The sequence below is a fragment of the Glandiceps talaboti genome, chromosome 14, assembly GCF_964340395.1.
Source record: "Glandiceps talaboti chromosome 14, keGlaTala1.1, whole genome shotgun sequence".
Taxonomy (NCBI): domain Eukaryota; kingdom Metazoa; phylum Hemichordata; class Enteropneusta; family Spengelidae; genus Glandiceps; species Glandiceps talaboti.
The window spans coordinates 5,497,193-5,511,028 of record NC_135562.1 but is presented as its reverse complement, the minus strand read 5'-3'; the positions used below and the strand labels follow the sequence as shown (position 1 = coordinate 5,511,028).

Below are 13,836 nucleotides of genomic sequence, written 5' to 3'. Positions count from 1 at the left end.
ATACATGTCATAAAAATCTGTATACTTGATAACAGAAGCATATATCAGGACACAGACCAGCCAAATAAGTGAAGTTGCAAGTCTTTAGTATGTACCCTTTGTTACTACACTGATAAAAAAATCTCTGAATCTAACACATTGTACTTACATGAATTTTCCATTGAATGAAAAGCCAATAAATGGTAAATTATTCCCTGCAAATGCCTTAGGCATAGAGAAACTCTCTTCCGAGACTTTGTCATCTGGTTCTATCTCATCAAAGTTACTTGTGTCTATCTCACTAATTAACTCTGGAACTACTGGAGGTACAGCTGTATGAGGGAAAACACAACATAAGGAGGGGTAGGTTAATGAACATATTTATCTATTTATAAATCATCCAACAGGCATTGCCCAATAACAGGAGGAAGATTCCATGTTAGTGCAGGAGGAAACCGGAGTACCCGGTAAAAATCTGCATTGTACGGTAGAGTCAAACTGAATGGCACTCTTCTTACTTACAGCATGGTAAATTTAATTGAACCCTGAATGGGTTCAAACCCCGACCGCGGTGGTAGGAGGCAAGTGGTTTAACCACTCAGCAACCGACAATCATGAATGGATTTGAACTCCGACCACAGTGATAAGAGGCAAGTGGTTTAACCACTCAGCAACCGACAACCCTAGATAAATAATATAAATTCTTCACTTGGTGTATCACTATTCCTTTGACTTTTAGGTTTGCAATGTGGTGTTTTGACATAACCAATGTTTTAATTAAAGGGGAATGCCATTCTAGGAAATAAGGGTATTGTCATAAACTTTGTGTTCTGGAGTCATTTCTAACATCACTGTCAGATGAAACAAGGACGAACACAGAACTGTTTATTTGTGTTTACAGTGAGATCAAATGCAACATTTCATATTATCAGTGCCTGTATTTTGTTACATTGTGTGAGCTTTAAAAACATTGTGCTGCCTAATTGAAACTCTATGGCCTTTCTGGTGTGGTAACAACATATTTTTGTATTTTTGAAGTAAAGTGTAAAGTTCATTTCTTCATCACTTACTTTGCCTGATATTCTGAAATGACCACATATCATTTTTGAAAAATTTATGTCTCTTGATTTCTTCAACACCATTACGACCTAAACGTTCCTCCCTACGAAAAGAAAATATAAAACATGGTTAAGAATCTGGCAAATCACCAATATTGGATGAATATCAACACTTCAGAGTTTTATTGGGGCATCAATTTATCATCCTTTTGTTTAGCATACTTCAAACTTTTTAAAATGTTGTGACTAAATCACTCTTTTTCAAAAAAAAAAAAAATTCAAAAAGCTACTGACACTGCCCTCTGGTGGCCAAATAACAAGTAACCATGAGAGGGTGCAGTAACTACCAAGATCTGTATAAACATCTGACACATACATTATTTCGTGTAAGGCCACACTAGAATACAGTGACTAAGTTTTATGGACATTCTGTATATATCATATTACTATAGGACCACTAGATTGTACAGTAACTTACAAGTTTTGTATAAACATACCATACATATTGAGATCCTGGGGGCAACATTCTTGGTAATGTTCACATAGAAGCTAACACTGTACCTGTCTGTAAGGAATGCCCGGATCAATGACTTTGCACTGCCGGAAATTTCTACATCGTCTGGAAATGATAAGGAATTCTTGTGATCCATGATTTTACCATAGGTACCAACTAGAGAGTCTGCATAAAATGGTGTATCACCTGAAAACAAGAAAACAGTTTAAATGAAACTGGTTATATTTCATTTGTCAAACCATCATCACGGAATATTTCTCAAAAACTATATTTTCCATACAACTATCAAACTGCATTTGAGGTAAATGTGTTCAGAACATTACACAGAAAGTATAAGAGTAAGCCATATTCTAGTTTCCCACCTTGTAGTCATTTTCAACAGAAGTGTCAAAAAGAAGGCTCCCCAAATGAGAAAACATGAGGGCAAAAAAAATCATGTGGCAGTACAAAATGAAGCTAAAAGAATGGTGGTCTTTTAAATGAGACTACGATATTCAACTATCATGGCCATCACTTTCAAAAGTTGCCTCTACACAGCACTCCAAGTGGCCAAACTATTGAATCTTTTGTTTTTCTGATAGCTGGAATATAGCACATTATCCTCGTGATACAGTTGAAAATTTTCGACTTATGATTAATTCATCAAATATTCCATTGCACATCCTAACCTGTGAAATTCTTCTCCTCAAATACATAAATACATAAATTCTATTTTCACTAAAAAACTATGACATCATAAAAGTTACCTTTGAACTTTCAGAGATCACAATGGGTGACTTCCTTAGGCCTTTAGATGCACAATAAAGGATGGTGGGAAATCATAACAATAAACAAACATGCTTACCAACTAACATTTCATAGATGAAAACACCAACTGACCACCAATACTTACCAACTAACATTTCATAGATGAAAACACCAACTGACCACCAATCACATTCTCTACCATAGTAACCATCACCTCCCTGTGATTTCAATACTTCAGGTGATATATAATCAGGTGTACCGACAGCTGTGTCTGATCGCACCATACCATCCTACAAAAATGAAAGAGGTAGAGAAAAAGTTAGATTTGTGTTTTCATAACTTTACATCAATTTTCATGACCTTACATAAAGCATGATTGTGAGAAACACTATGTTGAAACTGTTTTACTTATTTTTAATACAGCAATGCCATGTAATACTTTGATAGCAATGCAAACAAATGTAAGATGTACTTTTTTTACTATTGCCAGTTGAATATACAGTTAACCAATAAACTTCAAACATAGCTATGTTTAATATCTATAATGACTATGCCCCACAATACATGAAGAACCCAATACAAACATACAGATGTAGTTATACTATAAGAGACATTGTACCATGCACAAGCGAAGTTTAACATAAAAATATGGAAATTATACCCTGGTCATTCTACGTCACAACAACGCATATCTATGTCACGACAATGCTTGTCTACATCACTGGTTCTGCTATGTTCGAAATATGAGTCAAAACATTCACAAATTCTACTTTCCACTCTTTTTCTCTGATATTACTGGCGCTGGTATAATTATGTTACTCTCTAATATTTTCCTTCATTCAACTGGAAAATACTCGTGACCTAAAGGTTTTTCACTACCGTACTCATCTAGCGACTTGTAGTGACAAGCCCCCTTAGGTCACTCATCTAGTGAGTCATAGTGACAAGCCCCCTTAGGTCACTCATCTAGTGAGTCATAGTGACATGCCCCCTTAGGTCACTCATCTAGAGAGTCAGTGACAAAGCCCCCTTAGGTCACTCATCTAGCGACTTGTAGTGACAAGCCCCCTTAGGTCACTCGTATTGGCTGCTGAACAAAGAACAATATTTGGGAAATAACATGCAAGTATTTCATCCTCAAAGATTGTCAAAGGCAATGACTGTGGCATGTGTTCTTTTAGGATACTGATACTGCAAGCTGACATGGGAGTAGTGAAAAGATCAATACTTACTTTGTCCATCTTCATACAGGTACCAAAGTCAGCCAATTTTAAATGTCCACTACTGTCAAGTAACATGTTGTCTGGTTTCACATCCCTACAAAAATACACAACAATCAAGTTTAAACATGCACGGCTTTCTCCTGAAGAAGTCAAAATTGTATTTGTGATGAAAAATTATCGAACAGGAAAGTTGTACGTACAAATTTAGAAAAAGAGACTGAATAGCTGAAATAAAGTTGGTTTAGCTGTTCAAAGTCAAAACTATACTTTGGGCTTACAGGTACCAAATATGAATGTATAATCAAAAATCAAATATACACACTACACACATACTCTGAAAAGATCACATATTATTAAATTTTATACCGCGAGAGAGAAAAATAAGTGGAAATCTCTAATTAATTATATTGCTGGGAAAGGAAGGCGAAAGAACAATGACATTTTTTCCTCATATTTTGTATTGAAGTACTTAGTCTAGTAATTAACTCGACTGTAAATGACTTGTTTGCAGACCCACCACAGAGGGCGCTCTACAAGACATGATATGATGTGTGTGTCTCACTCACCTGTGAATGTACCCCATGGAATGGATAGCATCTAATGCTAGCACCACTTCTGCAGTATAAAACCTAGCCCATTTTTCTGGGACATCGTAATTACTCATTAAATTCACTAAATCTCCTCCTGGCATGTAATCCATAACCATGAATAAAAATTTATCATCTTGAAAAGCATAGTGAAGCTGAAAAAGAAATTACAGAACGAAAATTATAGACGATGTTTGCACATTAAAGTGGCCATGGGGATGAGGATTGGGTATGTAGTTTGGATTTTTAATTATAAAACAATTTTATTATGGCTTCCTACTTGAAAAATCAATGTGAAACAACATTGACCAAATCTGTGTTGTAACTCCATACATTGCAAAAAGCTAAAAAAAAAAAGTGTATAAAGTTTGTTATTGTACGTACAATAACATATTTTATATATTTATTTATCTCCTGCAATTTATTGAGAAATAGGGACTTGGCTTTCACATTGATTTTTAAAGTAGGATGCCCTGATAAAACTATTTTGTAAATTAAAACCAAAAATAAATACCAAATCCTAATCCACATGGCCACTTTAATTTCATACCATTTTCGGAAACATTGTGAAAATAAAAATATGATTTTGTAGACAGTTACAACACTACTTGCAGACACTGGTATGGACTTACCTGTATAATCCAAGCACTGTTAGCATGAGCCATTATATCTCTCTCTTCCCAGAAGAATGCAGAATCTGACCTTTTGATCTGTAACAACAAAGGATAGTATGGCGTTGTAATGGGTGATACTAACACGTTAAAGTCACCTATTCTATAAGTACTCTACACGACTAGTACTGGTACATTTCTAATTTCTGTGTTATCAACTATTGTCAGATTACTTCACTCAATGTCATAAATAATGTCACCCAGACACTAAATCAAGGTTTCTGAACTCATTTCATAGCATATTTTAGCTGAAATTTGTGGTGAAAAGTTGGCGGAATTTAACAGATTTGTACCTACTTAAAACCTTTGACAAATACACTATTGAAGTAATAGTAGAAAGAATTCTAAAAATAAAACCGTTCTACTCCATTTATGCTTCTATTCATATTGTCAACTGTATGGTTAGCTTTATGAACAATATCCCTAATCTGTGTTGCCATGGACACACCTTCAAGTACCTAAACACTATGAAATGTATACTTTATACCTACATATTCTTGCTATCAGAAAATGTCAGTGATTTTACAGCCTTTAGCTAGTTCTCAAAGACTAATTTTTTACTAATATTCTACCGACCTGATAAACGTGTTTAAGAATAATTTTTGTATTAATTACCAGGCTGTTACATTGTGTTCATGTACAAGTAGGTATTTTTGTCACTACCTAATTTAGCGTTTTTATTTTCCAGTGAAGTCAGCAAAAATAAGTCATAGTGAAAATTTCCCGGTTTACAGTATAATGTACAGCCTTTGTAATTCATAAAATCCATTTCACATAATGTCAGAAATGTGAGAACTTATGCTCTTACTGAAGGGTTGATCTCGAAACATCAGCCATTTTTCAACTCTCTTTGTATAGAGGACAATTTATCTTACCCAGAAATATATAGTGTATACTTGATTTAACTATTAATCAATATAAAAGTACACTGACTTGGTTTTACACTTTGTTAGTTTTGTGTACCTAAGAAGCTCATACGTCACACCTAACACACCCAGACAATATGAAAGTACACTGACACTTGGTTTTATACAAATGTAGTTTGTAAGTTTTGTGTATTAAGAAACACATATGTCCCCCTCAACATGAATAAGTTAACAGTTTTTAGGGTGAGTCAACTCTTGTCTACATAAAATTGATTTCAGCTCTTGTTTGAGCTACATTCATAAATAATTGGCTGTCATGTCACCTATATTATAGTGCTGGCTTTTTTGGGTTTGTTGTGGTTGTTTACATTTTTTTTTTGGGGGGGGGGTTGCTTTGACAACAGATTTGTGAAATGAAAATTGAAAATAACTGAACATTTTTCTTTCTTTAATTTGTGTTTCTCCATTCCTAACCCCTTACTTGTAAAAGCGATTTGAGAAATGAAACTGTTTACTACATTGAAATAGTAACTGAAACGATATAGTTTTTCAATTCCATTTCTTCCTACTCCAAACACGGAATCAAATCCTGTTAAATTCTCGGTACCAGAAATAGAATATTACTGCCTTGGTGCATCATTGAAATATAACAAACATTTAATTTCTTGGTTCACATCGTAATTTCTGTTCCATGTGCTTCACATACATTACTATAGGCATAGGTGAGAATAAATTGACCTTCTTGTTCTATTTTGACCCTATAGAGCATGAGGTAAAATGTTATTGCAGGTACTGAGAATAAGTCAACCTTCATGTTCTATTTTGACCCTCTAACATGAGGTAAAATGCTATTGCAGGTACCGAGAATTACAACTTACCATTTCAAATTTATTGAGTAACTTCATTGCAAACACTGTACCAGAATTCTTCTGCCTTACCTAGGTATACAAAGAGAGAGATTACATGACACAGAGTGACAAAGTTTACATCATAAAATACAGTGTTCTCCCCACTACAGAGAAAACACAGGCCGTCCTTGCCACCCAGGCTGCCATACTAGGCAGGTTTCTACCACTCTTCAAATGTGTTCTACCATCCTTGAGCTTTAGTAATCTTTGAATGACAATATTATAATAATACTTTCATATCAAGAGAAATGTCTGATCCTCAATGTCCATGTGTGTATGTGTTAAAATAAACATGTCAGAGTTTGTTCCAGTGTTGAAGACATACATATCATATGCTGATCACTATGCAAAAAATATGCAAATTATCATGCTATTTATATGTAAATTAATATGCAAATTAGCTACCCTCCTTGCAATCTATCCCTGGGAGAACACTGAAATACATACTTTAGAGTTAACTGGATATCGGTATCTTGGATTCATTCATTTTTTTTTTTCAAATGTCATTGAGACTCTTTTTCTTAATATTAACTACTATCGACACAGACTTGATTAAGCCTCTTTACACGGACCATAAGTGGAGATAAAATTGAAATAATAAACTAATATATCTTTTATTTGAATTTAGGAGTGAGATATGGCTGTCTGAGAACAGACAGATGACACAGACAGACAGACAGACAGACATACATACATACATACATACATACATACATACATACATAGACATACAGACGGACAGACAGGCAGACATGGGTCATTCCTCTAGCCCCCTCCCAATGTGCCAGTTGTGAGCTAACAGACATTACATGTATCTATTACCTGTGATACTAGGCAAAGCTTTCAAAGTATCATTACAGCCAATTATACGAAGTTCCTGATGTAAATTGAGAATGTTTAATACATCGTAACTGAATACAAAACTTAAAAACACATCCGTTCATTTTTCAATGTCTATTCTGTATCATCAAATCAACACTAATGTTCGTTATTTTATTTCTAGTAAAAACACATTCTCACACTTTCTAACTTTGTTGGATGGTGTGTTATTGCTAATGCATTGGCAGTGTGAACTCCTTGTGTGCACTACATAATGTATATCAGCTAATTGGCATGGACCAACTTGCAAGGTCATTACTATATTTCACACTTGTAAATGTCAAGTGTATACATTGACATTGATGTCAAACATAAACAGATATACAATGTAGATGAACCTAATGTTATTCATGTTTACCAATTGTACATCTCTACATTGGCATTATAGCTCATACATTTTATTACATTTTAAGTTCATAGGCTCTTAGCCTTCTTACAAAATATAGCTGTAAATTCTGTCATTAATGTGATTATAATTCTGAAGATAATTTGCCATAATTGTAAAATTATCAATTGTCCACTTACATTTCATTTATCAAGAGATATCCAGTTTTTACTTACCAGTTGAACTTCTCCAAAAGCACCCCGACCTATGACCTTGACAATCTCAAAGTCTTTAGGCCCTAACCTGGTATGATTGATTTCATTGGCAATAGATTCATCTGAAAAGATAAAGAGTAGTTTTTATTTTGATTCCAAACATGATTTGAATTCCTAACTAGTGAGCATATTCGTTTGTTTTAGTTTCATGTTATTTGTTTCTATAGCATCATGTATATTTTAAATCATTTGATGTGTTACATCTTGCTTTTACATTCCACTTGCATTTTTCTTTCCAATGTTTTATTCAACTGTTGTTTTCTTTCCAATCTTTAGTTTTCAATTTTATTCACCTCATTTTATGAGTGGAAAGCCAATTTCCAATGCATTTTTACGCAAATGGCAATAAAGTTATACATTTATATTAATTCAAAATTAACATTAAATTCTTTTCTCTCTTTTTTAATTTTGTTCAGTGCAGTAGTTGTATTAGTTTACATGTCAGCAGTCACTCTCATTATATACTTTAACTGAGTGATTGCCTTCTCCCAGACAAGGTCGTTTGTCTGACTAATGAGGCGATGTCTGTTTACATGGTTTTTTCAATTACCCTTGCAAAAATACAAAAAAAAAAGAAAGAAAAAAGAAGCACTTGGTCACACATCTTGACAACTGGAATTTGCTGATAAATCTGCAATTTCACACTCTTGTGTGACAGAAAATTGATACCTTTATAATAACATTTTTGGAAGGGTGCCCTCAAATGGTGAAATATGAAACCTCAATAATATTAATAGCAAACCCTCACTGGAGGGTACCTCAGATGACATGGTCCAGTGAGAAGTTAAGGGCATTCTTCACAAGAAACAGACAACTATTTCTAGACATTTGAGTTTTCTTTTCAAAATGTTATCATTTGGTAAAATTTGAAATTGAACTATTTATTAATTTACTAATAATCTGTTTTTTATTATATTTTCAGTTCAAATTTTTGAAATAACAAAAACTAAATGTACATTATCAGTGACACAGGATCTCCACAAATAGTTGAGATTTTATAAATATGAATATCCTTGGTCATTTACTTTCACTCTGTAAATATATACGAGTTGCTATGGCAACCATTGCACATGCATCTAGGTTAAGTTGCCATGGTTTCACATTAGAAGAACTCAAAAGGTGAACAGTCTCATCAATATGTTTACAGCACCTCATTTGGTATAGAATACATGCCGTTTTAATGGTAGAGGTGGCCATTAACTGAGCAACCAGTTCAATGATTATATTCTCATTAGGACATTCCTGCATAGTTTATTAACAATACAAAGGATGTCTCGTAAATATCTGTGCTGAATTCACACAATATGGAATCTACGATACCGAATACGTAATTTTTAACAATGAAAAAATCATACTTTTAGCGTAATACCATTGGTCAGCAGTTGAAACAAAGAAATGTATATTTTTATATTCAGATTTAGTACTTCACATTCAGAGTGGGGAGGGAGGGAAGGCGAGGGGCGATTTTAATAAAAATGTAACATTTGCACGTTCAAGAAGAATTTGGGGTGGGAGCCCTGGTAAATTACCTTGAGAGGTTCAGTAACTAAGAGCAGTGTTTTATTTAAGGGCGGTAAGTAGGTAAAATCTACCGAGGTTCCCACATCATTTTACCGAGGTTCCCCACCTAAACTATGATACATGCATGGGAAGCACTACCAGTTTTACCTCTTTCCCCCTTTCTGTTACCGGGGTTCCCAAACCTTAGCAAAAACACTGAAGAGCATTACCTATCATAAAAATAGCAAGGATGAAATCATGGCTTGAACTTTGGACAACATATGTGAGACTTATTTTGTAATCCCTGGTATCCTGAAGTATTGTAGTCTGGACGCCAACGTGGTATGGAATCAAATGAGAGATGATTCAATGAGGGATAGCACTAGACTAGGGGGTACTTACATGTACTACTATAAAGTGGATATATGTCTGCTGAGGTATGTCTGTAGTATTTACAGGATAAAAACCTGTTTACCTACTGCCTAGTAAGCTTGAGTATTTTTACTGGGGGTAAAGTTGTTATTCAACCCTGTGTAATGTACACACACAGGTCAGTATACTTATCACATACACCAATACAATGCCCTCTAACTATTAAGCCAACTTGACATACCGCCGACTCAGCAATTTCTTGTACCCCATCAACTATTTAGTCTTCCTGTATCATTTACAAGGTTAGGTGGTGGTGGGTGATTTGGAAGAAAACTCATCTTTCATGATTTTGACCATTTATTTAATTGCAAAATATTTGTTTGTCACTAGATGGCGGACTAGTGGCCATACATGTAGAGTCAATGGTTTTCACTTGTGACATACTGAATATACATATACATCAGTTATTTTCCTATTCCGGTACATTTGCCCACTGCATTGAACACAATTCTTCTTAAACCTACACCAGCTGTAACTGGGATATTAATTTTTCAATCAGACATCCAACAATGTATTGACTGAAAATTCTTAAAATAAGAACAATTCCATATCTGTACATGTCAATTAGACGTCTATTTTATCTCTAAGTTGTATAGTAATAAGTTGACATCGTGATTCACTGGGGAATTGATTTTTAGGTGCGGACCCAAAACTCAATTTGACTTATTTTGCACAATACTATGTGTACTGTTGTACAGATACATTTACCCACAGGTGATTCAATACTGTGCTGGGTCTACAATATTATAACTAAGTTATTATATCTAATAAAAGTTTCAAAAACATTCCCGTTGCAGCTAGTGCAGCTTTATAATACACATTAATTACTAAATGTAAGTAATCTGTATAAGCATCTTCTCACATGTTGAACTAAAAGTTCTACCTAGTCCTCTACTGACAGATAAATACGTTCCATCCTAAGATTTGTTGAAAACAATACCGTAGTAATTAACATAAAAATATTCTCTTGTCATGCAAATTTACCACATCTGTATTATTATCATACACTATAGGTTGGTATACTTACATCTACTAAGAAAGTTGTCCACATTTTTATTACGTCTAAGTGCAGGTAGATCACAATCATAGACCAATGCTGATATAGAATCCTGTAAATATACAAGAAAAGATTTGATTAGTTTTCAAACTGAAGTACTTCATAAGGTTCATTCTGATTGGTTACAAGAAAAGATTTGATTAGCTTTCAAACTGAAGTACTTCATAAGGTTCATTCTGATTGGTTACAAGAAAAGATTTGATTAGCTTTCAAACTGAAGTACTTCATAAGGTTCATTCTGATTGGTTACAAGAAAAGATTTGATTAGCTTTCAAACTGAAGTACTTCATAAGGTTCATTCTGATTGGTTACAAGAAAAGATTTGATTAGTTTTCAAACTGAAGTACTTCATAAGGTTCATTCTGATTGGTTACAAGAAAAGAGTTGATTAGTTTTCAAACTAAAGTACTTCATAAGGTTCATTCTGATTGGTTACAAGAAAAGATTTGATTAGTTTTCAAACTGAAGTTCTTCATAAGGTTCATTCTGATTGGTTACAAGAAAAGATTTGATTATTTTTCAAACTGAAGCACCTTATAAGGTTCATTCTGATTGGTTAGAAAACAAAGGAAAGATGCACATGTTGGCTGTATTGATGATGAGTGAAAAAGTACATGTATACATGTACATGTACACAACATGCATGTTATCCAATCAGTGGCAACCTTGTAATAACTTCAAACACTCCCCCCAGTTTTCACACTTTTCAGTACACTCCATTTTACATTTTATTGTGATTTATATTTTCAGATATTCTTTCTCTCCAGACCTACATGTCTGATTTTGTCTGTTAGCCTTCCTGATATTATTTGTAAGCAGGAAGTTTTAATGTAGCGGAAATGTATCAGAGAGAGAGAAACAATTATAAAACATAAACATCCAATTAGGTCACAAAAGGTGAGATGATAATATTTCAAGCACTGAATGATAACCAAATTCTCAGACTTTCAGAGTTTCAATTTCTCATTAAAATACAGTCAGAATTCTTCATTCCCTCTCAGGGTGACCTTTTTTTTTAAATCTTTCTCATTACCCGACAGACCCAAGTTTTCAGGTCCGACATCAAATCGACCGACCAACTCAGTTGCCATGGAAAAGTAATGAGAAAGATCAAACAAATATGGTCATCCTCATGGCGAAACAAATCATGACAAATAAAACTTGCATTTTAGCTGAGTATCCAAAGTGAAGTCATTAGGATTTGAACTCATTATTACTCAGAAGGTAAAAAACTATCAAAATCACGCAATTTGCAAATTCTGATGAAATTGCAGAATTTATGTGTGTACTGAAGAGCTTGCAGTATAAATACACATGAAGAGATACAAAAGATGTCTATAAATTCCATTCTGCAACATTACCAACGTTTTAGTACTTTTTGGGCAGTAACTTGGTAAAATGTATTCTATACTTAAAACCTTGTTGACAAAGGTTTACCTGAACTGTATGTACATGTACAGTTAAAGGGAGACTGTAATTTAGCCCTGTTGCTACCCATTTCCCTTCTCAATGACCAACATAAAGTAAAATATGGTAGAAAGTTGGAAATTTGCATAACAAAAGAATATATTATCATGCTACTTTAACTTATATTCTTCTTTATTTAAAAAGAAATTATTGGGTGCAACCGACTACTCTAAAAAGACCCCGTGAGACCCCTACCTTGGTGCAATCACTCTAAAGCCTTTCATTTCACTTGAAATGTCAATAAACTTTTAAGTATTATACTATATCTGGGTTAGTACACAACGATATATGTCACTACAGTAGTTCTACATTATACATGGACTTATTTCAACACAAAATGTACACATAATTACTGAAAATACACAATTTCAATATTGACTCAAACAGCCATCAGACTGTATTTCAATCTCAGGACCTGCTTACAAGGGGCAGAGAAATTATCAATGTGTGGAAATTCATACTGAAGTCAGACATTACATGTTTTCAACACTGTGTAATACCATACAACGGCATACTACTACAACTATTCATTGGTCAACATTGTTGAAATGTTTGTAGACAATGCTACCGGGGCTTGGCACGGACCGACTATATCCAATCTATTCTAACACAGTACAGTAACTGGAGACATTGCTGTCTACATTTTCAGTACATCCATCATATGGTCACTTCTCTTTCAAAAAAAAAATTTTTGAAATTTTTGAATAAGGTTAATATAATATCAACTGTCATGTCACAATATCATTATTTTCAATATTTTTCACTGTTTAATTGTAATAATACAGACAACATTCCTGTCATCTGTGGTTTAAAAAATGAATTTCCTCAAAGTATATTTTGTGTGCTTTGAATATACCAAATATTAATATACATCATTACATGTAGTATAGTACTAAGCTACACACACATACACACACACACACACACACACATTTATACATGTTACATACATACACACACACGCATGCATGCATGCACGCAAACACACACATACATACATACATACATACATGCATGCATGCATAGAAGGATTATTACATTACTGCAAGTACATAGAGCATATAATTTTGTGTGCTTAATGTGTAATGGTGGAACAATGGTGGGATGATGAGGGGAGGGAGGGGGGGGGGGTACTGCTAGTAGAAAGTATTTTATTCAATATTTTATCACACTGTTTTTTCATTTATTCTTGTTCAATATGATACCCCTGATTGTCCTGGGAATAGAGGCATACATGTACAATGTAGAACTGTGTTGATGTTACTGTACATGTATGTTACACTGTACACTGTAGTGATGACTGTTATCTTGTACAATATACAGGATAATTACTTGCCTAAAAACCAAC

At 34.0% G+C, this 13,836-nt stretch overlaps 2 protein-coding genes across 4 annotated transcripts in view; both read right to left on the bottom strand.

Annotated features, from left to right (window-relative positions):
- The window catches only part of LOC144445556 (small ribosomal subunit protein eS21-like), a 372,415-nt gene that overhangs the window by 79,392 nt on the left and 279,187 nt on the right, over positions 1–13,836 (bottom strand). The gene's annotated exons all lie outside the window — the stretch shown is intronic.
- LOC144446058 (rho-associated protein kinase 2-like) overlaps positions 1–13,836 on the bottom strand; it is a 71,911-nt gene that overhangs the window by 28,940 nt on the left and 29,135 nt on the right. For all 3 annotated transcript variants that reach the window (XM_078135749.1, XM_078135750.1, XM_078135751.1), the window contains exons 2-11: positions 10,992–11,073; positions 7,994–8,094; positions 6,524–6,583; positions 4,741–4,818; positions 4,088–4,263; positions 3,531–3,615; positions 2,444–2,588; positions 1,599–1,737; positions 1,050–1,141; positions 149–311 (exon numbers count right to left, since the gene is read on the bottom strand). In XM_078135749.1, coding sequence (XP_077991875.1) covers positions 149–311; positions 1,050–1,141; positions 1,599–1,737; positions 2,444–2,588; positions 3,531–3,615; positions 4,088–4,263; positions 4,741–4,818; positions 6,524–6,583; positions 7,994–8,094; positions 10,992–11,073 — 1,121 coding nt within the window. The remainder of the gene's footprint in view (positions 1–148; positions 312–1,049; positions 1,142–1,598; positions 1,738–2,443; positions 2,589–3,530; positions 3,616–4,087; positions 4,264–4,740; positions 4,819–6,523; positions 6,584–7,993; positions 8,095–10,991; positions 11,074–13,836) is intronic.